Source organism: Conger conger, chromosome 15, assembly GCF_963514075.1.
Source record: "Conger conger chromosome 15, fConCon1.1, whole genome shotgun sequence".
In the NCBI taxonomy this organism is placed as follows: domain Eukaryota; kingdom Metazoa; phylum Chordata; class Actinopteri; order Anguilliformes; family Congridae; genus Conger; species Conger conger.
Genome location: NC_083774.1, coordinates 23,602,167 through 23,630,030, shown reverse-complemented (window position 1 = coordinate 23,630,030; position 27,864 = coordinate 23,602,167). Strand labels below are relative to the sequence as shown.

General features: G+C 45.8%; 3 protein-coding genes and 1 long non-coding RNA gene across 7 annotated transcripts in view; 2 read left to right on the top strand and 2 right to left on the bottom strand.

Moving 5' to 3' along the window:
- Positions 1-1,856, bottom strand: part of nox5 (NADPH oxidase, EF-hand calcium binding domain 5) — a 28,601-nt gene extending 26,745 nt beyond the window's left edge. Inside the window, exon 1 of the mRNA XM_061221641.1 lies at positions 1,644-1,856. The gene's annotated coding sequence lies outside the window, so the exon portion shown is untranslated. The remainder of the gene's footprint in view (positions 1-1,643) is intronic.
- Positions 406-6,925, top strand: anp32a (acidic (leucine-rich) nuclear phosphoprotein 32 family, member A). Of its 3 annotated transcripts, none has more exons than XM_061221642.1 (7): positions 406-571; positions 3,851-4,000; positions 4,104-4,226; positions 4,346-4,544; positions 4,808-4,929; positions 5,461-5,533; positions 5,700-6,925. In XM_061221642.1, the coding sequence occupies exons 1-7, from the start codon at positions 518-520 to the stop codon at positions 5,759-5,761; spliced, it is 783 nt and encodes a 260-aa protein (XP_061077626.1). In that variant the 5' UTR covers positions 406-517; the 3' UTR covers positions 5,762-6,925. The 3 variants fall into 3 exon arrangements, with proteins under 3 accessions (XP_061077626.1, XP_061077627.1, XP_061077628.1); XM_061221643.1 differs by having other exon boundaries at positions 409-571; positions 5,461-5,521; XM_061221644.1 differs by lacking the exon at positions 406-571 and adding an exon at positions 1,921-2,532.
- A 247-nt stretch (positions 6,926-7,172) lies between these two features.
- LOC133111289 (uncharacterized) overlaps positions 7,173-27,864 on the top strand; it is a 49,593-nt gene continuing 28,901 nt past the window's right edge. Inside the window, exons 1-3 of one of the 2 annotated variants that reach the window (XR_009704975.1) lie at positions 7,233-7,265; positions 9,610-9,687; positions 20,575-20,688. This is a non-coding gene — a long non-coding RNA (uncharacterized LOC133111289). Of the gene's footprint in view, positions 7,266-9,609; positions 9,688-20,574; positions 20,689-27,864 lie in introns of both variants that reach the window. The other variant, XR_009704976.1, reaches the window with a different exon arrangement.
- Positions 11,293-27,864, bottom strand: part of coro2bb (coronin, actin binding protein, 2Bb) — a 51,982-nt gene continuing 35,410 nt past the window's right edge. The window contains exons 3-12 of the mRNA XM_061221486.1: positions 22,323-22,439; positions 20,999-21,148; positions 20,520-20,684; positions 16,468-16,584; positions 15,706-15,810; positions 15,247-15,343; positions 14,803-14,915; positions 13,608-13,698; positions 13,356-13,495; positions 11,293-11,514 (exon numbers count right to left, since the gene is read on the bottom strand). Coding sequence (XP_061077470.1) covers positions 11,383-11,514; positions 13,356-13,495; positions 13,608-13,698; positions 14,803-14,915; positions 15,247-15,343; positions 15,706-15,810; positions 16,468-16,584; positions 20,520-20,684; positions 20,999-21,148; positions 22,323-22,439 — 1,227 coding nt within the window. The 3' untranslated portion in view covers positions 11,293-11,382. The remainder of the gene's footprint in view (positions 11,515-13,355; positions 13,496-13,607; positions 13,699-14,802; positions 14,916-15,246; positions 15,344-15,705; positions 15,811-16,467; positions 16,585-20,519; positions 20,685-20,998; positions 21,149-22,322; positions 22,440-27,864) is intronic.

The following is a 27,864-nucleotide window of genomic DNA, read 5'->3' as shown; positions in this document are numbered from 1 at the left end:
TATGTTGTTAGCCTGATTATATATAGCTGTATTGCAGTCGAATTCAGTTGGCCATCCAAGCTACGGCATAGCTACGGCATGGCTACACACCACTGATGTTACAAACTTTATTTATAATATGGCATTCCGTAATGTATTTAAAGAAAAAAAATCTTGCTTATTTTTCGCGTTTGTATCAAGTCGCACCTTAACCTAAGTGATGGCGATTGAATGCAGAGATGTCAGTTAAATGTACACTCACTAGCTCAACCGAACTTAATCTTTGTAGCTCCGCCTTATTAAATAATTGGTTCTCATTTGGGGCTGGGTGTGCAAAGGACTGTTCATATATTATTTGATGTTTATGATTGGTTAGTGGTGACGACAATCGACCGGCCTGCTCCTGCCCCCGAGTGATCAAGTTAGATTGAGCAGCGACACAGTGTTTGAGGCGGTAGCTGTGTGTAAAGAGCCCTGCAAGTCCAACTGCTCTTACTGGGTTACTAGATTAATATACAGTGTAGCTAACTCCCTCAAGATGGATATGAAGAAAAGAATTACCCTAGAACTGCGGAATCGAACACCGTCAGGCGTAAGATTACTTTAAATAGTTTGGTTTATTATTTTAACAGTATGCCATTGGCTAAGCCCTGTCCTTGATTTTGGGGGAAAAGCGCACGCGTGTGCAGTGTAGTTTATGTCGATCCATTGAATGGGCAGTACAGTATAGAGAAAGTTTACAGCTTTTTAACTGCAATTCAAAATGACCGATTTTGTCTTTATCGCTGCGCTTGGATTCGATAACTTTAAAACGATTGCAAACCTGACAGGCTTTTTGTGTAGCGTACAGTGCGGCGCTTCTTACTTGCCGAAGCTGGCTATAAACAAGGATATCGGTGTGGAGCCATATTTGTAACTTTGTAACGTTAGTCCCGAACGCGCCCTTTTCTCTCTTATCAACAATGTACCGTGACTGATGATTTGGGCCGTTTACGGAGGGCATGGCTGTTTCACTGAAATTTTGCTTGTGAGTTTGCTTAGTGCAAATTCTCTTTTCTGCATGTGTGCACAATCCAAGGATCTCGAGTTATTAAATAACTTGGAATGGGACAAAAATAGTCTGACTATGTCACGTATATTGCCGAATAACTTCGAGTGGTTACCCAGCTTCATTACTTGGTGAACTTTCACGTACATATCAACAAATTCCAGTGTTATCCGAGTAGTTGGTATCGATGCAGACCTTGAGTGAAGGAAAAATAGATGAGATCACGCGTAAATTGAAAGCACGTCGATACCCGTTTTATATCGGTGGACATTGGGTTATTTTATGTTGGACATGATGACCCGCTCGAAACGATAAGTAAAAAAAATAAATAAATAGAAAATTCATAATCTTCAACCGTATACCAGGTTAAACGATGGAGTCGTGTTTCTTTCCAACTAATTCTTAAAGTAGGCGACAAAGATGGATAAGGGCAATTTATCGGTTTGTTCCATTGCGAGTAATATGCAAATCATGAGGACACATTTATCAAAATGAGCGCCAGTGTATTTCATTGCATGAGTTGTAGTTAATCTCGATTTGCCGCGTGAAGTGCCCGTGTACTTTTGAGCGTGGCAAACGAAACGGCTCGGGCAGCAGCATGAACTCGCTAGCTTACCCAGTCTCCGCCTGCCTTGTTTGTTGTTCACGACGCGAGCTCTAGCCAGCTAGTTGCCAGTGTTCGTTTACACTGGACGTGCGTCACGCACGGGGCATACATGAACCTTCATTCGACATGAAATTACAGATGGACGTCAGATCACGTTAATTTCAAAACCTAACTGCGTTGCAATATTGGGGATAGTTTCGTGAAGTATGCTTAACTTCGAATTGCACCGATTGTATAGTGTATGGAGGCATCCTGAACAAGCCGCCATTTTACCAGGCAACAAAGCCACACGATTAGCTAGCTTGTGATATCGATTTCTTGTTGGCTAACCCTAGGTGCACACAAGCTTTAGTTCGTTGTGTAATGTGTACAAATCAACACATCTGTTTGGGGATATTGGCTATTTGATTTGAAATACGACTTCAACGATCGCTAGCTGTGTCCTTGTATATGCTGGCTATGTAGCGTGTGTGTCGGCAAGCTAAACACAAATTAATTCTATGCCGCCCCCGCCTACCCCTTGAATTCACATGAATCGTGTGTCTCTGTTTTAGGACTTCAAAGGCGAATCTGATTTGTCAAGAATGTCCCATAGTAATCTCAGTTGCGCTGTGTACAATGAGAAGGATGGCAATCCCCTTTAGAGCCATGGTGTAGTCAGCCATTTTGTCTGTGGCGTTGTCAGTTTGGCGAAAGAACATCATTTAACTCCAGGAAATGAATCAAAATCGAGACTGCCATCAATACAATAAACAACTGTGGTCCATAGTAACAATGTCTGGTCCACTGGCTTATATTTTTTTTACGTTGAATTGAGCGATGGCTAGCTAACCTTGGGCGAAATAAAGCAGAATGGGAATCGGTTGAATACACCTGAAATGCGTTTATGGTCGGGAAGGTATGGGATATTATTTTTTTAAATGTAGGTAGATACGATGTTATCAGAAAACATTGCTCCACGTGGCTCAATTTTTAAGTGTTTTATTTTCGTAAATAAAATCGTATCACATTGTACACAAGACGTATCTATTGAGCACGCAGTTTAAATTCCGGGGGTGTTTATGCAAGTGGGTGGTTTATGCGTCGCTCTTGCGCCTTTAGTTTACTGCTGGCGATACGTCTTGGTGCGGCAAGCAGAGCTGACGGTAGAAGAAACCGCAAATGCCGCCATAAATAGTATTGTGTACATATTGAAGCATGCGTTTACGTAAATGAATTGTGGAATAATATAGCTACCGATGTAGCAATAATTGCTGGCTAGTTAGGTGCCCAATTGACCCGCTATTTTTGACAGGGTTGGCATGAATGTAGCGCCCGCTAGATTCTGTTGTGAAAGGTTTCTTAATATTGTGTTAAACGTGAATGATGTTGTGCTGTAATGGAGATTTTGCTTCACTGTCGAGCAGGTAGGATTCATGTATGCAACCTACTAGATGGTTACTGTTCTGTCTTGTGTTTAGGAGACTGTTAGTTAGCGTGTGTACACTACCTTTAGTAATTTCACAGTAGCTGGTATCTTTGTTACCGTTTATAAAAATTAGTAGGTAGCCCATGTACTGGATGGCCATGGGATGATTTATGAAGTCTGCAGTGAGGAAAGCAATTTGTTTACAAAGTCAAAGCAGTTTAGACTTTGTGCAGAGTGCCTTAGGTATATAACGAGTAGCTGTAACAAAGCCTATAAATTTAATAGCCACTCCAAGGTTTAATTTACTGTACATATAAAGTTTTGTTACGTGTGTGCTGTAGTTGCTTCTGTGCGTTAAGATGAACATATCCTTTAGCACTTTTTTGTGTTGGATTACAATGCACTGTAATGTGGGTCAGTGAGTCACAGTTTGGGATCATTTTGACAAGGCTGGGCTAGGTATTTTGGTAATATTGGACCAGCAATATTAGAAAGGCAACCCCAAGCATTGTTTGTAATGCTTGCTGAGTTGACATACAGTGCGAGCTACACTCTGTGTCAGAAGTTGGAAACAACAATGATTTGGCTCAATTTAAGCTTGCTAAAGTAATCTACGGCCTCACCTATTCCAGCACTCTCTGCCAGTGGGGTTTGCTGTTGTGTAGACCGTTGTACATGTAGCTTATATTCAGAGCAACTGATTGTCATGATATATATATATATATATATATATATATATATATATATATATATATTTTCCCCAATGTTTTGTTTTGGCTATTTTAATTGATCTCCTCCTATCTTTCAGGTCACAGAACTCGTTCTAGACAACTGTCGTTCGAACGAGGGAAAAATCGAGGGTCTCACAGATGAATTTGAAGAACTGGAATTTTTAAGCACAATCAACGTAGGCTTGACGTCCGTCGCAAACTTGCCCAAGTTAAACAAACTTAAAAAGGTTGGTTCTCCCCACCCCCCCCGGAGGGTTGTTTTCCAAACAAGATGCTCAGTAGAATTTTCCCTTTTAAGCATTGCCTCAAGTTGTGCCCCTTATGTTTCAGCTTGAGCTCAGTGACAACAGAATCTCAGGAGGGCTGGAAGTGCTGGCAGAAAGATGCCCGAACCTCACACATCTCAACCTCAGTGGCAACAAAATCAAAGACCTCAGCACAATGGAACCTCTGGTGAGGGAGCCCGGGGGTCGTGCGGACGTGATGGGGGGGGGGGGGGGGGGCATCTGGGACCGCCGTGTTTGTAAAGCATCGTTAATGGCTTTTGCTCACTGTTGCCTCTTCTTTTGCAGAAAAAGTTGGAAAGCCTAAAAAGTTTAGACCTGTTCAACTGCGAGGTGACGAACCTGAACGACTACAGAGAAAACGTGTTCAAGCTGCTTCCTCAACTGACGTACCTGGATGGGTATGACAAAGAGGACAAGGAGGCACCGGACTCTGACGCTGAGGCCTATGTGGAAGGCCTGGATGATGATGATGATGATGAAGATGGTATGCTACAACTCGAGGGCCATATGGAACAGAATATTTTTGCATTGTGTATAGCAAGAGAATGTGAACATTTAATCAGTGCAGCAGATATGTTATTGGTGTCTGTAAATTATTTTACTTTTTTAAAATTCTGAATACGAAAAATTATAACACTTTAAAAAAATGACATTTTGGAAATGTGCTGCTCAATGTTCATTTGTATATCATTTCATAAGCAGTCTGAAGGGCTTAAGATTGTTGAGACCATTGTGTAAAATTTGCAGAGGTAGAGGAGGAAGAATATGATGAAGAGGCTGCACCAGGAGATGAGGATGAAGAGGAAGGTGAGGAAGAGGAGGAGGATGAAGAGGAAGGAGAAGAGGAAGAAGAGGATATCAGTGGAGAGGTGAGGCGCAAGATGGGGTGAAGATCTGTGCAGTATGTCATCACCTGAGAATCCCAGTTATCTCAGGCAGATCAAGCTTGCACACCTTAATACAGCTGTCAAATTTCAGCCACTGCTTGTTCGGTTTTACACAAGCATGTCAGCTCCTGAAATGTTTTGCAGAGAAAAAAATGCAGCTTCAGCTGGAGGTGGGGGAGGGAAGGGGGTCCTGTATCCAGGATGCAGGTGTTGGAGAATAAAGCATTGGGTCATGACTATTGCCAGCATCCACATACAGATTACAGCCTGATGACCAGGGTTTCATTATTTTAATGGACCCAAGTTGACTAACACCATGCAGGTGTAGATTTGTATCTTTGAAACTTGGAAAATCCATTAACCAGTTCAAATATCTGCAATTTTCTAAAGCTGTTGTAGTTTATTCAGCTGTTAGTATCTTAATGTCAATTTCCTGGTTTGGCCTCCTGCATTTGTGAATACTGTGGTGGTTTCCAGAAGGCATCAGTTAAAGGTGTTTCCCCCTCTCTTTAGGAGGAAGAGGAAGAAGAGTTGAATGACGGAGAGGTAGATGACGAAGATGAGGATGACTACGGTAAGTTAGATGGTGAGTGCTGCCTTCAGGGCCGTGAGTGCCCCAGAGATGGGTTTAGGCTTACGGGAAATGCGGCATGCTAACGCGAGGGATGGGTGAGAACTAGCAGCCGTTGGGGATGCATTTTCAAAATCCTGCAGAAAAGGGTGGTGTTCTCACGATTATCCTCTCCCCTCAGAGGAAGAGCGGGGACAGAAAAGAAAAAGGGACCCTGAGGATGAAGGTGAAGATGAGGATTAAGGCGTCTGACCTGCTCAGTCCTCTTCAGTTGTGACCTGACTGTTTTAACCCTGTATTTCCCTGTATTTTCTAAAATGTCATGTTGCAGTGGGAATGGGTGGTGTTAACTTGGTGTGGTGTGGGCGGGGTGGGCGAGGGATACTTTTTTTGTTTTTTGTTTCGTTTTTTTATTGTAATTCCCATTATTTCTCCTTTTACTGTTTTCTTTAAACCGTACAGAAAGACAATAGTAGTAATTTCTTCACATCAGAATGGACAGTACACCCAGTGTAAAGATCCCCCCCCCCTTACTTGTGTTATTGATGCCTAAATGTGTATACAGATTGCTGATGACTTGTGTATTTAAAGATAAAAAAATATATACCAAAAACTTTTTAGAGTGCATGTTTGAGTATATTTTAACGTTGACTTTTTTTCTTTTTTATTTTCAAAAAAATGACCCCAACCTACTTTTTTTTTTTTTTTTTTTTTTTTTTCCTCCCTTTATCTTAGTTTAAAATGTGCATCTGTGATGTCATCAGAATGTTGTATGTGCTGTTTAGGCATGGTGACAAATGCACCATTCTGTCAGTTGGAACATGCACAGAAATCACTTCTGTGTGTTCCCTTGGGAATGTCTGCCATTATCAGAAAATGCATTATACCCCCCCTACTCCCTCTTGGATAGTTGTTTTTTTTTCTCTGTAAATAGTGACCAAAATCCGTTCTCTATTGCTTTTGATAAAGGCAGACATTTCATGATTAAATTCAGCTGTAACAATTCTCTGTAATAAAATAAATTCAAATATCTGTGTAACTTGGCCTGTAAACTACAGTAACCTACAGTATTCTGAAGACAGAATCTGTACATGTATTGGTCATTACCTTTTCAAATGCAGAGAATATAGACGCATTTTGGGCACAGCCTGATATTTGGGCTCGTGTTCTTGCATTCAATGGCATATTGCTAGTGCAAAATTGTATTTTCTTACCCTTGCAGTCAGTGAATGGCTCTTCAAGCCTCATGAATGTATAGTTTCTTTTCATATCCTTAAAGTTAGTTTATCCTGTTTTGTTTTGTTTTATTTTGTCATCTGTACAGGCAAACGTTTGCTAAACTTTCTCTTAAGCCAAACTTTTAGTTCTCTTTTGTCATTCAACAATTTCAATAAATCCTTTTTTATACTTTTTGTGGCTTATTTGAGTCCATAGGCCACCAAGGGAACTGCAACAGGGCAATAAAATAGGTTCGTATTCGGTATTGGTAGCGAGGAATATCTTGTTTTAAGATGCCTATGTATCGTTTCCATTTTCGAAGAAATTACTTTGTCGCCGTACGTTGGGAGAGGGGTAAGAGACTGGACTCCTCGTCTCTATGCGGAGAAGTCTCGTAAATTGACCTAAATGAGCGATGGAGACACAGCTGCGACTCGTGACGTTTCTGCTGCTCTCAGATGAAGCTCATACAGCCACTCGACAAAGCCCTCCTTCAGTGTGCGTTTCTATGAACGTGATGCGCATCATGGTAAGTGTTGTGTAACTAGCTTGAATGTTCAAATGACTATCTGGATTAAAATGAGAATGACGCGAACATGACAACCCACACCCAGCTAAAACAGGTGTGATTACAGACTAAAAGCACTGCATAAAGCGTATTTAGTGAGAGTTGGCGACGAACATGACCTGGCTCTTGCATTCAGTGAGACTAGATATCTCGATTTCTCTTGTTGACATTGGATAACAGTCGATGTTGCCTATGTGAATGAGAACGACACAAATTCCATCAACTAAAAAATAATAGTTAAAAAATTTACAGTTTAAACTGATAGCATAGCTATACCGATCGATCGATGCACTGTGGCATACATTTGTGACAAAAACTTTGATTTCAGGCCTGCTTCTATAAGAACGTTGTGGTAGAAAATCCCCTTTACAAAAAACTTAAGAATTCCTTCCATGGGGTTGAGAATAAATCGAAGCAAAGAAGGATGACGTCACATGGAATCCACTGGAGATAGATATGTGATCATGAGAACGTGTATTCGAAAAAGAGGACAACGAAAGTGCAGGATAAGAAGGAAAATGATTCCACCCGGTGGCGAGTTTTGTTAGTGCAATTTGACGTGAGTTGTACGAACGTTGGGCCTGTATCAAAAACGCTTGGTTCGTGATCGTGTAGTTGTTGAGTTAAAATTTATTATTTAGTGTACGTGTAAATCATGTATGGAGGGGAATCGCGCATTAGTTGTATTGCTAACTGAACGTTTTAAATGACATATAACACAGTTTATTAATAAATATTCTTTAATTGAGTTAAAAGAAAGACCATATAGAGGAAGGTTGTTTGTACAGCACCAACAGAGAACACCGTACGTCTGAATACACGTTTTAAAATTAACGTTACTACTGTATTCATTCCAGTCAGTGCATGTGAGCTTTGATGTCTCTGGTGTAGATTGTGTTAAACTCCACCAATGTGTGGTCTATGATTTGCAAAATTTATTTGGCCTCCGTCTCGGTCTCAAAAAAGCAAACACGTTTATATGCGTTATAGTGTACATATACAGCCGATATAATGGAGTTCCCGTGTCAGCATCGGTTTTGTATTCGTGAACTCTAATTAGATATGAATAATTTCGGACGGCTCAGTCTTGAGGGTGGTTTTGTCTCAGCAACAACAGCGCCCTCCGGTGTTGGAAGAACGCATGGCCCCGCGAGCTGCCTCCTCATATACGGAATAGTCACAGAAGGCATTTCAGTCCTTTATTGAAGGATCCAACAAGCAAAGCTCCCATCATTTCTGGTGCGTTATACACAGCCTTTCACCTGCCCAGAAACCTGCATTTACTCTGTATGAAACTGGATAATCCTTTAGATAGTTAAAATCAATGGGGTTTTTTTTATATATGGGATGTCACCACAATGGGTGGAGGGCGCTGATTGGTTAATTCTCATCTCACATGTGAGTTTATAGCAGAGAAGACCAAACTGGCCCACAATCCACACTCTCGTGTCAAGAGTCCCTCGGCCACTTCATTACCTTGGAGATGTGGACTCCCAAGTGCGCGTTCCTTCCGCAGTTATACATGAACATCTTTGGGGCAGATTTACAAAGCTTCCCAGACCTGTTTGTATGCCGCATAAACCCAATGCTCTGAAACATGAGATAAGATACTGATGCTGTCCCTAGCCTACTGCACTGGCTAGGAGTGTGTCCCCCTCCTTTTGATTCAAACCGTCTGAGAACTAAAGGCCGGAGAGCTGCAAGACCTAACTACAAAGCAATTCATACATACAAGAAAAATACTTTTGTATAACCCTAAACTTAGTGTTCAGATGAAAAATATATTTGGGAGATTTTATATGCCAGTTTAAAGTCTCCAAATGTGTTTTAACTTCATATCATTTTACAGCTGTCCGCTATTATGTTCTATCTGATATTGAAAGGTAACATTCTAGAACAGTCCAAATTAATTTATTGAGGGGTGAGTAACATGTGAAATTAGTGGCTCAGTGGCTGTGTTTGCTAACTAGCCTCTGTTTGCTTTCTGAAGTGAAACCTTGCTGAGATCCAAGGTCTGTGACCCAGACCCTCCGCTAATTGAGCGTGAATTCAGACTCGCAGCAACTCACGGTGCGCGGCGACCGTGACGCACCGTCCGCGAAGCGTGGCTTTCAGACGCGGCGCTCAGGAAGCGTGGTTTGGGGGGGCGCGCTGCGGTGTGAATCGCAGCGTCCCCGCCTGCTTGCCCCGGCATTCTCGTACCCGTTCCCACGTGCTGCAGCCCTCTCACCAATCACCCGCCGCCTCTCTTCTCAGGCCACTCCCACTCCTCTGACTCCCCGTTTTTTTTCCTTTTATATCTCAGTAGCTGAGGAGAACGACCTCCACGCACTGCACTCCTTGACCCTGCCACTCTGCACCGCGACACTCCGCTGCATTCCAGGTGAACTATCATCGGAATGTGCCGGGAGTGTACCCTCCTCTTCCTCTGTCTTCTTCATCACCCTCTCACAGGCCGTGACCCACGGGACCTTCGTGTGATGCTACTGATGCCTGGGTGTCACTGTGGACTGTAGACTTACTCTTCTGTCGTTTCGTCATCATGGATACATAAGCAAGTAGATATAGAAATGCACATGTCAATGTCAGAGGTGTCTGCATCTAAGCGCTGGCATAGCCTAGTACCTTGGACTGGAAAGAGGTTCAGAGACACATCGACGTAAAAAGAACAGGAAACGAGAACTAATTAGTCCATCCATCCATCCATTATCTTAACCCGCTTATCCTGAACAGGGTCGCAGGGGGGCTGGAGCCTATCCCAGCATACATTGGGCGAAAGGCAGGAATACACCCTGGACAGGTCGCCAGTCCATCGCAGGGCACACACACCATTCACTCACACACTCATACCTATGGGCAATTTAGACTCTCCAATCAGCCTAACCTGCATGTCTTTGGACTGTGGGAGGAAACCGGAGTACCCGGAGGAAACCCACGCAGACACGGGGAGAACATGCAAACTCCGCACAGAGAGGCCCCGGCCGACGGGGATTCGAACCCAGGACCTCCTTGCTGTGAGGCGGCAGTGCTACCCACTGCACCATCCGTGCCGCCAGAACTAATTAGTGCTACAGGAAATTAAGTTGGGGGAGGGGAAGCTTAACCCTTTCTTTGCCAGCCGTCGTCCGTGGTGGAGAATGTCTCTGTGCCCTGACGCCATGATGGCGGAAGAGCATTTTCCCCCAGTGAGGGAATGTCGCAAAGCTCACACAGCTGTCTAACCTTTGGGGTCCTGTCGTTGCCTTCCACTAATCCAATAATCCCCCCCCCCCCCCACAACAACAAAGCAGGCAGGGCCCAGGCAGCGACTCCGCCGCCTTATTGGCTGAAATACTTCCTTTTGACATTACATGCGGACTGACACTGACGCCGAACATGTACTCACCGACATGCCCAGTAACATTACTATAAACAAGGAGTTAGAGAGTGGATTTGACAAGGAACAGAACAAACATTTGGCATTCACAGCAAAGCCAAAGTGAAGTGGGTTAAACGGTTAACAAAAAACAATGGAATAAATAATAAAATTAACGATATTCAAAAAATGTATAAGTAGGAAAAAAAAAAAAAAAAACAGTACCAGATGAAATGTCTGCATCGTTGAGCTGGAGTAGTTGTACACCATTTGGCTGTACACCAAGATTTATGCTTGTGAACACGTTCACAGTCAGTGTATTGGTAGAAAAGAAGATGGAGGAGGCCATTGTGATTCCCCTGGCTGATATCACGGCTAAGCGCAGTTCTCACTCTCGCCCCAAAGGCAAACTACAGGCAAACTCCGCTGTTGGGGAGTGGGATTTTGGGCGGTGTCTGGTAGCTAGGCTACCAGACCGGGGTGCAGCGAGGGGAAGAGTTTTGTTCTTGGTTCTGCATGTGGCTGAGGGCAGCCATTGTTGATACAGCCGCGTGTGGGGGGGTTGGGAGTGGGGGAGGGGAGGGGGTGGGTGCGGCTGGTTTTGGCAGTGATGGAAGCTCAGCGAGACTTTTTGGGGGAGGGGGTGGAATGCGGTGGGGTGTCTCCCTCTCGAGTCCGTGGGGGTTGTGGGGTGGGGATTGGGGGTGGGGGAAAGGCCAGGGGTCACATGTTGTTGGGGGCGTTCTTCAGGTTGTTGAGCTCCAGCTCCAGCTGTCGGATCCGCACGTCTTTGTGCGCCAGCTCCTCCTTCAGCCTCCGCAGCTCGTCCTGCTGCCGGAAGAACATCCGCAGGAGCTGCCAACGGCAACACAGCCCCATCACACACATACAAACGCACACACACGTACACACACCACACACACACCCACACACCCACACACACACGCATGTACACACAGACAAACAGGCACACACACACACACACGTACACACCACACACACACACACACACACACACACACACACGTACACACACCTGTACACACTCCCACACACACACGCATGTACACACAGACAAACACGCACACACACACACACACATACACACGCCACACACACACACACACACACACGTACACACACCTGTACACACTCCCGCACACACACGCATGTACACACAGACAAACACGCACACACACGCATGTACGCATACACACTCTCACACACACGCACACACAAACGCACACATGCACGCATGTACACACACACATACACACACAAGCACACACGCAAACGCACACACACACACCCGCACGTACACACAGATACACACACACCCACACACACACGGAGAAACACACACAGACACTAGTGTACATAAATGGGCACATAGAAATATGCATACTTACATGAATTCACACACATGGGTATACAGAGGCTTCAGAAAGTATTCAGACCCCTTCCCTTTTTGCACACTTTATTTCGTTGTAATTTTGCCCAATCTACACCCAATAACCCATTGTGAAAGTGTTTTTGGAAATTTTTGCTAATTCATTAAAAAATCTAAAACTTAAATCTCATTTATATATAAGTATTCAGACCCTTAATTCAGTACGTTGTAGAAGCCCCTTTGGCAGCAATTACAGATTTGAGTCTTCTTGGGTAAGTCTCTACAAGCTTTGCACCCCAGGATTTGGGCAGTTTATCCCATTCTTCCTTACAGATCCTCTCAAGCTCTGCCATCTTCAGGCCATCTCTCCACAGATGTTCTATGGGGATTAAGTCTGGGCTTTGGCTGGGCCACTAAAGGACAGTCACAGACTTGTCCCAAAGCCACTCCAGTGTTGTCTTGGCTGTATGCTTTGGATCATTGCCGTGCTGAAAGCTGGACCATCGTCCCAGTCTGAGGTCATGTGCACTCTGGAGCAGGTTTTCTTCAAGGACCACTCTGTATTTGACTGCATTCATCTTTTCCCTCAATTCTGACCAGTCTCCCTGTCCCTGCTGCTGAGAAGCACCCCAATAGCATGATGCTACCACCACCATGCTCCACTATAGGGGTTGTATTAGCCAGATGATGAGACAGTGCATGGAGTTCTGTTTTTGTCTCATCAGTCCAGAGAATCTTTTTCCTCATGCCCTCAGAGTCCTTCAAATGCCGTCTGGCAAACTCCAAGCAAGCTGTCGTGCCTTTTTCTTGTGGCTTCCGTCTAGTGTGCTGCTGAGATGGTTCTCCCATCTCTGCAGAGGGCTTCTGAAGCTCGGTCAGAGTGACTGTTTTGGTTCTTTGGTCACCTCCCTGACCTTCTTGCCTGCTTAGTCTGTTTGGCCAGATGGCAACCTGGTGGTTCCAAACTTCTTCCATTTCTGAATTATTGAGCTGACACAAAGTAACACATTTAGTAAAGTTTAAAAAAAAAAAGTTTTTGCCCTTGCCCTGATCTATGCCTCACCACTATTTTATCACAGAGGTCTACAGAGAGTTCCTTGGACTTCCTGGCTTGGTTTTTGTCCTGACATGCGGTGTGAATTGTCGCGCCTTATGTACACAGGTGTGTGCCTTTCTAAACTATGTCCAATCAATTCAATTTGCCACAGGTGGACTGCAAACAAGTTTCTGAATGTGTAGCCACGCGCACACACATTCGGACAGAAATATACACACACAAACACACGGCAGGTGCTGATAAACGCACCTCGTTCTCTGTCCTGGGAGGCACGTTCTCCAGCAGGTCGATGCCGTTCACCACCACGCTCTTCTTCTCCTTCACCGGAGCTTTGAAGACCAGCTGAGTCGTTCGCTGGTAGCCCTCCTTCAGGGACATGAGCACGGGGTCTGCACACACACACACACACACACGTGCACACACACACACACACACACAGTTGGTAAGAGGATCCGTGTGCAGCATTGGTAATGGCACGCTAAAGCGGGGAGCAGTGTGTACCTCTGTTGATTCCACTCAGCCACTCATCAGCGGAGAGGGCCGGCTCCTTGCCTGGAGTCATCGGGTAGATGTCCTCCTGGTACGTCTCTGACTGCAGAAACCACAGTTAAATAACCATGACAACGCTGAGCACAGTCTCTGCAGCTCCTTCCTGTGTCCCTTCCTCCTACTTGCATGGCACGAATGCAGGCGCCTATACGCAGTGCAAGTACAAATCAGCGTTTGGACAGCCTGTAATTTCAGCCCAACAGGGTGCTGCTGGATGTCAGAACAATGGTCCCCGCTCATTTCTTCACAGTTTCTTTTCATTCCAGCGCACAAGAAAACATCAACAGTGCTAACGGTCCTTCATTTGCCTGCCGTCTAGTTTTAAAGCATCTGAGCTATGTTGCTATTGAACACATGGAACGCCTCAGATGTTATTCATGCCTCGCAAAAATAAAACTTTGAAAAGGAACCTAGGAATTAGAATGAGTTTGTTGTTATACAAGTTTCTCAGACATTACAGCTTCTGAGCCATTTGATTATCTGCGGCTTACTAGCATGGTCTGCTTCTTTGGTGCCTTGCTTTTATTCACCTGTACACACAGATGTGGCTGTCCCAAGAGAAACACACTGCCCTTCTAACCCAGGGGTCATTGACCTTTTCGCCAGGACAATCTAAAACTTCCCAGCCTACTGTCCTGCAGGTTTTCATTTTCACCCTGATTTGGCGCACCCGATTCTGCGAATTAGCAGCTCAGTCATATATCTAGCTGTTGAATTAAGCGTGCTTTGTCAGGGTTGGAGTGAAAGTCTTCAGCAGGGACACTCAATCTGTCCCAGAAAGGGCCGGTGCGGCCGCAGGGTTTCGTTCCACGCAAGCAGTTACACACCTGATTCTGCTAATCAAGGTCCTTAGCAAAAACTACTGGTTGATTTGTAGAATCAGGTGTGTAACTGCTTGGTTGGAACAAAAGCCTGCACCCACACTGGCCCTTTTCTGGGTAAGATTGAGTGTCCCTGCCCCTGCAGGATGGTAGATCTCCAGAAACAGGGTTGGGAAGCCCTGATTTAAAATTTAATTTAGGAGTTCACAAGCAGATCTCTGCCTGCACCGACGGGCCTTATTGACTCTGCATCTGTTGCCGTCGCTAATGGCGATGCTAATGGCTCATTAGCGGCCATATGGAGCCGGGGCCCACTCCGCACTCACCCGCCTCGGCACGATCATGGAGATGGGCTCGATCAGCCCCTTCAGCGTCACCAGCTTGTAGAAGCGGAAGACCTCGCAGGCGCCCACGTCCAGACCGTGCTTGGGCATCACTCCTTGGGTTCGGTCAGCCGGGTGGGAGGGGGACGGGGGTGGTGAGAGCGTTTAGCATTTAGCGTCACATGATGCGCACTCCTGACTAAAGGTACTCCAGTTTGACTAATGCTCTCTCTCGTGTCTGTTAAGGCCTGCCTGCATAAATAGACCGTGTGTGAAGGTGTCAGAAATGTAACTGCCCTTGGGTAAAGACGTCTGAAAAAGAAGTGAGTGATGCAGTAGTGTTTGACTGGATTGATTTGTATGGTCGTTCTGTTTTTCTTCACTGGTGTTGTTGATATAATGGCAGCGCAGCAGAAATGTGTGTTTTGGAGGTCGGGTGTCCATTACCGAGTCCCTTCTGTGGGGCCGGGGACCTGAATTCCATCAGGTACTGCAGGTAGGGCTTCTCCGTGCTGATCTCGTAGTAGCGGATATTCCCATCTCCCTGTGAGAAAGCCACGTTATGTTGTACGCTCTCCGTCTTCAGCTATCCGCGGTCACAAAGTGCTATTTCCCTACACACTTATGCATATGCTCAGCTATGGGAGCAATTGGTTTAATAATTGTAATGAACTGTATAACAATAATACACAGTGTCACTGATACAAAGCACCACTCTTGCGAATTTTAGCTACTTGAGTGCTAATGGCTCCCCCTTGTGGAGAATCTTAAGCCTGCAAAATCTGAGTGTGTGAGTGAGTTCCACACTCGGTTCATGAGATGCTTCGGAATAGCTGGCAGAGGTAAGATAATATCGGAGACATGAGTGGAGTAGTGGAGGTGTTACCTGCGGGAGGCAGAGCTTACCTTGCCTGCCAGGTAGAGCATGTGTGTGTCCGCGTCGTAGAAGGGGAAGAGAAGCCCAGAGAGCCCGTCAATCTCCTCCTCTATGATGGGCATGGAGAGGTCCTCCTGTGAGGGAATGCTCACAGCTGTGAGAGAGCAAACGCACACACGCACACATGCACACACACACACTCACACGCACACACACACACACACATACACATATAAACACGCACACACACATATACACATGCACGCATGCACACACACGCACACACACAGACACTCACGCAGACACACTTTAACACAAACATACACACACCCACGTATACACATACAGACACATGTACACACACATTCATACACATACGCGTGTGCCCCCACACGCACATACACAGACACACACACACACATACACACACACGTATGTATACACACATGCGTGTGCACACAAACAGACACGCACACACACACTCTTTCACGCAAACATACGCACACACATGCATATATACTTACAAACACTCACGTATATAGAGTACACACATGCCACACATTTACGCAAACACTTACACAAACACTTACACACGCACAACACACTGTAATAAACACACACGCTTGCATGGAAACACTCATACAGGTATTCACACGGGCAACACTCATTCAAATGCACTTGCAGACTCACACAGGTACACACGCCAGCAAAACCTCATAAACAGAAGCACAGGTGCCTTGTCATTCACACAATACATAGAAACACATCTAGGCGCGCGCACGCGCACTGACCTGATCCCACAGAGCGATCTGTCTGGTGTTCCATCGTGACATGCCCGTCGTCAGCAGGCGCTTCATGTTTCCCAGAAACACCACTCTGTTCACTCTGTGGTTCTTACAGTTCGCTTCCTGTCGGGACAGGAAATGGCATGTTGCGCATGAAAAGCGGGACGATGGACTTTCATAATACAGTGCCATTTTTATTTCCTCTGCCCTGCACATTTACCCCCTTTGGCCTCAGTTCTGTGCTCCAGATGCTACAGAAACCTGATCCTGGATTAAAATAAAAGCTCCTCCAGCAGCTACATATATGAAGCTAAAGAGAGGGGAAGATAACATGTTGTTGTTGGCAGGCCACAAAACAAAGCAATAAAAGCTTTGCCTGTCGAAATCAAATGAAATGTCTTTGAATCTGAATATAGGTCAGGGAATGAACTAGCAAAGAGATTTTTGAGGCTGATATTATCCTTCATCTACGATTGATTTGATATGATTGATCTGTTAATTGATTTGGTTGTTCCTGTATGTTCCAGTACCTTACAAGCATGTCATGTCAGTGACATCATGCCAATTTCTCAAAGGGAATGAAGAGTGAGAGTTATCTCACCCTCTGACATGAACGAAATCAGATAAAGCATATAAAGATGCATCAAAAAAAGACTGACCATTTCACATGGCAGTTTTAATCATTTTGGCCAGGCCCTGAAAGGGGGCCTTTACCCTGTCCATGGAGGAGGGGAATGTTTGAAGATGACTTGAAAAGGTTGGATTCATGAGGGGAAGTTTTACCTCATAAAAAGCTGTGGCTTATTTAATATTTCATTTGACCTTAAAAAAAATGATGTTGGTCTGGGATACTTAAATGTATCAGATTATCTTACTTTGAAGTATTTAAGTTACTTTCAAATACATTTTCAAAAGTGTGTTTTAAGTTCTATATGTAATTTAATTCTAGTATGTATTTATAAATTCAAATAAGAGGCATTTAAATGCATTTTGATATGACATCAAATACATGTTTAATCATTTTGCCAACTGTTATACGAAAATAAAATTCTTGCTACAAGAACTTTATTTTGGTAGTAACAGTTTGCAAATAAAAACCCGCAGCCCCAAACTAATAGTCTTATTGTGGTAAGTGGTGATACGCAATAAGAAGTAATGGTATGCATATGGGCAGAAAACAAAAGTACTGGCCCAACTCTAGCACTGGTTTTCGCATCTAGAGCAATAAAATGTAAGCCTGTAATTAAGCTCATGGTTGCTTTGTCAGTTCATGCGTTTTATGTTGTTGGTCACAAGTTAGATAACGCCACTCCATATATGTGGAAGAGGACAGCTCTGTTGAAGTATTGAAGATGGTAAGGTTAAAAAGCGATGAAAATCTTGGTGGCACTGGTTGATTATGTGAATGTCTATTATCATGTCACTGCATGGGTGTTTTACATAGCAATGTGTGGAGTTTGCATGTTCTCCCCGTGTTTGCGTGGGTTTCCTCTGGGTACTTGGTTTCCTCCCACAGTCCAAAGACATGCTGGCTAGGGTGATTGGAGAGTCTAAATTGCCCGTGGGTATGAGTGTGTTAGTGAATGGTGTGTGTGCCCTGCGATGGACTGGCGACCTGTCCAGGGTGTATTCCTGCCTTTCACACAATGTATGCTGGGATAGGCTCCGGCCCCCCCCGCGACCCTGTTCAGGATAAGCGGGTTAGGATAATGGAGGGATGGATGTGATGCCATATGTGATACAAGGCCATTTGATGGGTCCTGTTTCTGCCTTCTGAGCAATTCTGGGTGCAATGATGACAATGGGATGAAAAAGGAATTTGCTGACATGGGTGAGGTGAGCTCAAGGGACCACAGGCACGGTTATGTGCCACTCAGTGATTGAGATGCTTTCACTGCCACCTTATCCAGAAAATGTTGTTGCTGTCAGTTGCGATGACTCAGTCTTGCATATAAGCTGAGGCAATCTCACAGGGAAGGAGAACGTCAGACACGTGGCATATTCTGCTCGTACATGGATAGCTTGGCAACTGACAGCATGTCAAGCTTTCCTTCCTCGGCTTTGAGCGCCGATAAAGCCATTTTCAGCTGGTAATTCCACCAAGAGATCTTCACCCTCTGAGATGTCATGGGCAAGAGTTGGCACGTGGCAGTGGGGCAGTGAGCTTTTGCTATTGCCAAATTTAGGTCAGCCGATTTGAGGCCATCTTTACGGCAGACTGCATCATGTCTCACGATGAGGAAAGTTCATCCTCATGAAAATCTGAGGAACTGACCGTGTACATTTTTCATCGTCATCATCACTGATGCCTTCCTCTCGGACTTCAAAGCATGTTGCTGTAATCACTGTGTAGTTTCCTTTGTGGAAATGTTGTAGTGATCCACAACTTCTTCATGCATGCTTGATGCATCCATCAACTTCAACTTCTTCATGCATCTAATTTGCTCCCTGTAAGGTGAGTCTTGAATCATTTAAAGGAAAGCATAGCACTTATCAGCGTCAGACAGACTGATGCAGACTGTAAAAGACTTCCCTGATTATCTTCTCATCATCATTAAGGAGGGAGGCAGAAGTATGGCTCCTGTTTTCTACTACTCAGATTAACTTTGATTGAATTAAGTCTTTACTATCAGGAAATACTTGGAAGGCTTTTAGTGTATTTTTTGGACCATCACACACAGCATTAATTACATTTTCATATTTTTTTCAAATACACAGTTGTGACTTGTCCTAATATTAGTTGTTTACACTTTATTTAGCTTGTTAATGCAAATATTTAATCAGCCAATCATGTGGCAGCAACTCCATGGATGAAAGCATACAAGGGTTCAGCTGTTTTTCAGACCAACTGCCAGAATGGGGAATAAACATGATCTATAATTGTTGGTGCCCAACAGGGTAGTTTGAATATCTCAGAAATTTGAAATGTATTTTGAGGAAAATGGGAAATAATTCAACCAAAATTTCAAGTAATTATTTAAATGCTAATTTAAGTAACATATTGAAATGCTTCAAATACAAAGTATTTATATAAATGTACTTTTACAATTAGAAATATATATTTGTATTTGACCCTGGCTCTGTTTGCTGTTTGCTGCTTGCTGCTTGCTGCAGTGCTAGTCCCCATCTGATAATTGCCTTTTTACTATTCTTGTGGCAGACCACTTAAGTAACTCAAGCTGAGCATTGACATTGAATATATGAATAATGTGGAATAACAGAGTTGCCGATTAATATCAGAAAATATCTTTTGAACTGGAGGCACTGCTGTGCTGTTGAGTCAGTTGATGCTTATTAATTCAGCCATTAGAGGTTATGAATTACTGTGGCTGCTTGTATAAGTCACTGAACACCTCAGAGTTGATTAATTTAAAAGTGGCCAGAACTTTTATGCTCAAGAGTGTGTGTGTGTGTGTGTGTGTGTGTCTGTACACACCTCCTCAGGTCCAACAAGTGGAGTACACACAGGGAATGTGGGGGCCTTTTTTCCAAGTGTGGGCAAAAATAGAATCCCCTGTTTTATTTATCGGGCCTTTAAATCTTGGCCTGTCTGTGCATTTGGCTCTGTGATCATGCTGCACCGAATTTTCTCCCCGCATCCAAGATGCAAACAGTTTTCTCTTTGAGGCATGCATAGCTATGCTATAAAAAGGACAAAAGGGTTCAGATCTGTAGCTAACATATGCTAACCACATGCAATTTAAAAAATATGCTTAGCTAGCGAGCTAGCTAGTTTCCTGCGGTTGAAGTTGCACATACAGCAAGCATGTGTGTGCATAAGTACGTATGTGTTGTATTCTAGCTGCCAGCCATGGTATGCTATTTCGGAAGTTGATGTATTCTTCAAGGGTTCCAACTGAATCTGTATGGTCACGCTAGGACTCGGAACCATACTGTCCTCTTCAAACTTGTTCGTGTGTTTGATTTGCACTTTGTTGTACGTCGCTCTGGATAAGACCGTCTGCTAAAGGCCTTGTAATGTAACGCGTGCGCGTGTACAGTGAGGTGTCTGAGATTGAAACGGGGGCGGGGACGTGGTGAGCGTGTGCGCCCCCTACCTGCAGCACCCTGCCGGAGCGCGGCTCGATCACACGCAGCTTCTTGTCCTTGCAGGACGTGGCCAGCAGGCTGCCGTCGGTGTTGAAGGACATGCAGAGGATGACGTCTGAGTGGCAGTCAATCATCTTCACCGGCTCGCCGATCTCCAGGTTCCAGATCAGGATCTGGGTGAGTCAAAGAGACGGGCGGGGCATTGTTGTGTTGATGACGGGATGGACGCAGCGGGAAAAAGAATGAGAGGGCGACAGTAGCACAGGAGGTACGAGCAGTCAGAGTTCGATCACGCCATGGGTGTGTCGAAGTGTCCCTGCGCAAGACACCTCACCCCCTAAATTCTCCTGATGAGCTGATTGGTGCATGGCAGCCAATCGCCGTCGGTGTGTGAGTGTGTGTATGAATGGGTGAATGAGAAGCATCGATTGTACAGCGCTGTGGGTAAAGGCAGACGGCAGTGTGGTTGGGCAGACAGGGTGAGCACCTTGTAGTCGTAGCCGGCGCTGAAGATGATGCCGCTGCTGGTGGGGTGCCACTCGATGAGGCCCACGCGTCGGCTGTGCCCGTACAGCTCCAGAACCGCCTCGGACATGTTCCTCTTCAGCCCACCGTCTGGGACCTCCCATATCCGCACCTGAGACACACGCGTGACCCCCTGTCACAGCCCCGACACGGCCCTGTCTCTCCAAACAGTTCCACCTCTCCAAACACGCCTTCTACCTGTTCAGTGCAGCATACATGCTGAATGTACATGCACAATATTACCAATGATATATATATGTAAACCACACCAGATGATTTTATATGAAAGTATAACATTTATCTCTTGAAATATGTCATTATAGATAAAACCACTAAAAGGCAATGTATTATTTTTCCTTCACACCTGTGGGAGCCCCTGCTCTAAAACACAGGTCTTTTGTGATCGGGAACATGCAGCATGTTAGCGGGAGTGTTAAGTGTAGGCCAAGAAAACATCATGTCGCTTTCCACTGATGATTTAGCATTTCACTGCTATGGGTTAGGGGTTACCTTAACAGGGCAGTGGAGAAGGTCATAACAAGGCTTATTAAGCTTACTATCACACTATCAGTCAAAACCGCGCCACAGTTCAGTGAAGCGTCTCACTGTGACAGGCATGTATGTGTCGTGCCTTTGTGACGTGTCTGAGTAGCGCGGTGCGGAGCAGCCTGTTCAGGGGGGTGTGTTCAGGCTCTGGGCTCGTTCTGAGAATTACAGTTTGTGCGCTGAGGGCTTATGCGCGGCTAACTGACAGGGAGCGCTGTGGAAGGCCGGACGGCCGGTTCTGTCTGACAGGAGTACGACACGGTGCTCCTTCTGAAGGCCCCAATCCACAGGTTGCTGAGTCTGACCACTCTGCCGTAAGGGCTAATGCTGCTAACAGCGCTAACAGTGTGGTGGTCTGTCAGGGGGTGATGTATGATGTTATGCGCAGGTCTGAAACGATGCTGAGCACCATTAAATATGAAGCAGTACTGCGATCTGTGGTAAACCTGGGCACTGCAGATAATAGTGTGTCACAATAACACAAATATGGGCACGCTGCAGATGAACGTTTGCATTCTAGTAATCTCCAGTGTTTAATCCCATTAAGTGGGCTCAACGGACGTAATCCAACAGGCAGCCATTGAAAGCCAGCCCTATTTGTTTGTGTGTGTGTACGTCTATGTGTGCTTGTTCACATGCAACTGTGTGTCTTTGTGTGTGCATCTGTGTGCGTATGAGTGTGTTTGTCCGTGTGTGTCTGTGTCTGTATCCATGTTTGTGCGTGTGTGCAGGTTACTCACTGACGAATCCTCAGAGCAGGAGGCTATGATGTTGTCAATGAATGGGTTCCACTTGATGTCCAACACGTTGCCCTGGTGACCACACACCTTCGGGTGATGGGGGTCGATTCGACCTGACTGATGGAAGGAGGAGCAGAGGGAGAGAGAGGGTGCAAAACGATTATTATTGCTCACTCTGTGCCATACAGTGTAGTATATACACAGAGAACTCCAAATGTAGGGAATAGATTGCAAGGGTGCTAATGTGTCCTGTGGTTTTTCATAAAAGAATCACTCAAATGTGATTTAACAAAGAATTGTCCCTGAGAACTTCACAGGGCACATCGTATTAACCCCCACAATCAGTAGAGCACTTGCCACAAGCAGTGAGTTTGCAGACTCCTCCTCACTCTCCGGCCCTTTAAATCACATGACTATGAGAGAGAGCCCTGCTGTGATGAAGGGTCATTTCAATATCATACGCTGAATTGATTGGATATTCTTTTCGTCGCCTGTGAGGAAGAATCAGTTAATTACATAAAACCATCGCATCTCCCCTGTATCTGCGGTGACACCAAAGTAATGTAAATATGAATTGATTGCATATTCTTTTAGTTGCCAGTGAAGAAGAATCAGTTAATTAAATAAAACCATCGCATTTCCCCTGCATCTGCAGTGACACCAAAGTAGTGTAACTGTGGTGCAGTGTGTCATTCTGTCCAGCAGGTAGCGCTGTTCCACTGTGTGCAGAGTCTCAGAATGTCGGTCACCACGGCATGAATGTTTGATTCCTGCTGAATCGGCTGACCTCTTTCTCAGTTTCCCCTGTCCCCTGGGAGTTCAGGCCATGTGCACCATTCTGTCGCGGTGTGTGTGCGTGTGAACTTCCTGTCACAGACATGTGCTGCTTCAGTACCGAGCAGGACCACCAGTGAAGGAACGCGGTTTCATTACCGTCGGTATTACACCTCTGTCTGCTACTCATTAGCATTAACTATCTCCATGTCCCAGCCTGCACAACAGTGAGCAAAGTCTGGCTTCACGTGAACAGAAATGCCAACCGTACAGTGAGGCTGGCAGTTTAACCACAACTGAGGTTATAATAATAAAACTTTATTTGCGTAGCACCAAAGTGCCAACAGAACCAATAGAGATGGGGAATAACGCATCCATCTCCTGTCCAGTGTGAGCTGTGGTCTAATTACATCCACAGATTTGAGGCGAGGGGGCGATGGTAAAACCAGGTGCCGTTGCGCATAATTAGCTCGGTCAGCGCTGAAGGACAGGAGGTGGTGAAACATACTAATTCAGCACGCCCTCTCCGTCAGCGCTACCCACTCGTACCGAAACAATCTCCCGCACGTCGATGCTCCGGAGGCCGCAGGCCGTGCTGATCGGACACGACAGGCCACTTTCTGACATCGCTCACACGGTTCTAGGGGGGGTGCAGCGAATTGTATAACTGCCCTCGCCCCGGGGATGCTAACCTAGCTTCGGCGGCTAATGTCTGTGACTCTTGGGGCTTTATGACGGTTTGCTGCGATACTGCCCTGCGCTGGTCGCACAGACATCTCCCTGCGCCCTCGCTGCTCTCGGGCTTCAGACAAAGGAGACTAATTGGGGTGCCATGAGCTCATCTAGCAACCGAGTCACAACTCCTTTCCTCGCCTACAGAGAATTTCCCCCTACTGCTTTCACACTTAGTGGCACGCAGCAACAGGGCCTTAGGATCCACAAAACAAATAAACAGCCCCCCCGCCCCCTTCACTCCAAACACCACCCCACCCCTGTGCTTCTGAAATGAGAAAGGACAGTCGTCAGTGTCCCCTGTTTGCAGGGATGTGTAGCACAACAGGCAGGGCAGGTTTTAGAGCAAACAGTATTTTGTAAACACGCTGTCAGTAGTTTGTTTCTCTGCATCTTTTCGGGCTCTGACCATGTGTCTGTTTTCCCTCTGGTGCTGCTAAGACAGTATAATACACACATAATATAAACAATACAAAACTGGACGATTGTGCAATACATCTGTGTAAACAGAACAGGGAAGATGGCTAAGTCTTGAGTTTGCAAGCACGTGCAGATCATATAGGCAGGCGCACACACACGCGGACTTGAACACATGCATACACACACACACACACGGACACGAACACTTGAGTCAGCATCCTCTCCTCTTCCTGTGCTAAAAAATGTCACATTATCTCTTGAGAGGGTGGGAGGGGCGGTGGAGGTCAAAGGTCTCCTGACAGTCAGAGACCCCAGCTGGGGAAAACATCCTCCCCAGAGTTATGATATAATCAGTCAGTGCTGTTGTCCTGTCAGTTTCTGCGTCTTATTTCCCAAACATGATTCTGAAGATGAAGTTGTTGCGATTCTCCAGCTGGAGGATTGACGGCTCAGGAGCACCTGCAGCCTACAGCCTGATAGCAGAATAACTCTGGAAATGGAGCTGCACAATATTGCCTGCTGATGCACAGTGACACTCTGGAGGATATGATTAAACACAGGAAATGATATCCTGTCGCACTCAGCTTGTTTAACGGTGCTGTACAAGTGTCGAGACAAACATATAAGGCTGACAGTATCCTTGTAAGCAGCCGCTCTTTTTAATAATCTTTTTAATAGCTTCTCAGCGTTGCCGACAATCTAATATGTGGCGGGTGTGACGGTTAGACCAGAACAATTGAATCTCCAGGATGTTAGGCTCCTGGATTCAGTGTGACAAGTGACCTTTTCTAGGTAATTCTTCCCTGCTGCTTCAAAACGACCTTTTGTTTACCCGTCTTCCACATACTTTATAGGGAAAAAAAGATGACTTATGCATTAAAAAAAAAAAAAAAAAAAGCATTTCTCATTGTCTCTTCAGGTCATTCTGAAACAATTAAATTGTTGTTCAGTTGCTCTTTCTGCTTCAGCAGTTCTCTTCTGCTGGTTCATGAGAAAATCACCCCATTAGTCCGATGAGAGAGGATACCTGCTGCATTCCGCACTTCTGTCTTACTGGTCTCGCTGAGCTCAGGATCCTAGTTTTGCCGAGTCGCACACACCAGTTCAGTTGAACCTGATCCAAATGTTACCTTCTACAAACTCCATTTGATGCAAGTACTTCCCAACCTCATCCACTGCCAGAGACACTCCACTGAATCGGCTCTGAAGAGGCGTGGGAGGGACCTCAGTGCTGTGTGAGGAGGGCGCTCTGAACACCTCCTCGCCACTGCTCTCCTGTGTTAATGTGCTAATGTTAGCCTGTGCCGATATCATCTTTCTGCTGAGGTGAGCACCTCTTACTGATCCACTGACCCCAGGCCAGTGCAAGTCTTTAATGACCTTGCATGACTCTCTCGCTTTCTGGAGTAAACCTTGTGCAGCAGAGATGGTGTTTTGTGCAGCAGAGATGGTATTTTGTGCAGCAGAGATAGTGTTTTGTGGAGATATCTACTGCACAGCACGATACTTCAGTGTTTTTACAGAGAAGGTCATTCAGACTCTTTACCCTGAAAGTATTTATTCAGTACGTTTCGATTTAACATTTTTAGTGTATGTATATTTAATTAGAACATTAACTTTTCTGTATTTCAAATTAACCTGAAGGCGGCACGGATGGTGCCCGGGGGGGGGGCACGGATGGTGCAGTGGGTAGCACTGCCGCCTCACAGCAAGGAGGTCCTGGGTCCGCAATGGTCTGCAAATGGTTTGGTATGCAAAATCAGCTTGGAGTGTTTAGTGTCATAAAGACTGTGAGCTCTGTCCCACACTGGACAATCTCTTAACTCAGTATTTTATGTCCTGTGTATTTGCATTTGTGTGTGTGTGTGTGGCATTGACTGCTTTGTTTTGTACGGTAGCATATGGATGCCTTGTGCATGTGTTCATGTAAATGTGTGTTTTGCATATGCGTGTGTGTGTGTGTGTGTGTGTGTGTGTCTGTACATGTGTGTGCGTGTGTTTGTGTGTGTGTGTGGCATTGATTGCTTATGTTTTGTACATTAGCATATGGATGCCTTGTGCATGTGTTGATGTAAATGTGTGTTTTGCATATATGTGTGTGTGTGTATGTGTGTGTGTGTGGGAGAGAGCTTGCATGTGTACGTGCGCGTAGGTAACTGCACCGCTGAATGCTCTGATGCCAAGCTGGAGAAAAACACGGGAGGCCGGTCTTAATGGCACGGAGCAATCTGTGGCAGACTCCGCTCATTAACACTTTGGGTAATAATAAGCCAGGCTGGCGCTAAACCTCCTGCTGCGGAGGGGGGGAGTAAACGCTCCACTCCGCCCCATCACACCACCTCTCACACCGGCTCTACGCTCGGCCTAGCCTACCTTCAATTACCACAGCGACGTGAAGCCCGTTTCTCAGGCACGGCTGTCTCTCTGTGGCCGTTCGGCGGGGAGCGGAGTCAGCCCGTGCTGTCGTTGCCGCCGGGTGAGCACCTGACATGACTCTTTCCTCCTGCCGCATCTCTCTCTGCCTGTGAGGAGCAGATGGAAGCCTCTGCCCTGTTTCTCACAATATCCCCCATCAGCAGGTACTGGCTCTGCCTGCCTCCTGTGCCGTCTGCAACCACTTTACAAGGCAGAGCGTCGGGAGTTTTTCCGACGGTTGCCCTGACATCATTTTGCCTAATGTTTTTATACCTTTTCCCATTTTTTCCGTCTTGGCAGTGGTGTCACAGTTACAGCGTGCAATTTCCACTCGGTGATTCAAGCCCTTCTGTCGCCCACTTCTCGGCCGAGTTCATATTATATACGGTCTGCACACGTCGGGGCCACTCTGGCACAATGAAAGATCGCTGCAAGCGCAATAAAAGCAGATAAAAAAGAGATATTCGATACGCTTCCCGCCCGTAAAGATACCGGCGGAATGTAAATGCCAGCCCGTTGCCGTTTGCTGTCTTTGAAACATTTTACTATTTCTGCTGCTGCCCAACCGCAGTCAAATAGGGCTGCTGTGTCTTTGTAGTAATGACAAACCTCAGAAATCAGAATCAAAAGTAAACACCATTGAGGAGTTTAATATGCCCCTTGTTGTTGTGACTTTAGTGCTGTCAGTTAGGCGGCGGCAGACACGCAGGTGACAGGCCCTGCAGCAGGGCTGTTCTGGGAATGATTAATCGGCCTGTCGTGAGTAATTGAATATTTACCGCTCCTCGTGGAGAGCCCGTCAGTGCGGGAGTGACTCGGTGGATGCGCACCCGGCCAAAGCGCAGCAGTGCTGCGTGCCGCTGGCTGAAAGGGCCCTGTCACGTGACCCGTGCGCTGGCGGGGAGGGGGGGGGGGGGAGGTATGAAATGAAAGGAGGGACCGCGAGGCCAGCGCCAATCACCCCGTCCCTCCTCAGGATTCCTGGGACAGCGGCCAGGGAAGGACGCCGCAAAAATGAATTCACTGAAACACAAAGGGCATCGCCGATGCCCAGGCTAAACACACACAAGCTGAGAGGCTTTGAAGTGCTGTTGACAAAAGTTCTTTTTTCCCCTGCGGCGCTGTCCTGGGGCAGGGAGAGGGGGCGCTGGGGAGAGGCGGGCTGGTCGGAGGGGGTCAGAGAGCAAGGTGCTCAGTGGGA

Coding starts and splice junctions, on each gene's coding strand:
- anp32a (XM_061221642.1), top strand. CDS start 518: ATGGATATGAAGAAAAGAATTACCCTAGAACTGCGGAATCGAACACCG. Junction 572..3,850: donor GGAATCGAACACCGTCAGGC/GTAAGATTACTT, acceptor CCTATCTTTCAG/GTCACAGAACTCGTTCTAGA. Junction 4,227..4,345: donor TCAGCACAATGGAACCTCTG/GTGAGGGAGCCC, acceptor CTTCTTTTGCAG/AAAAAGTTGGAAAGCCTAAA.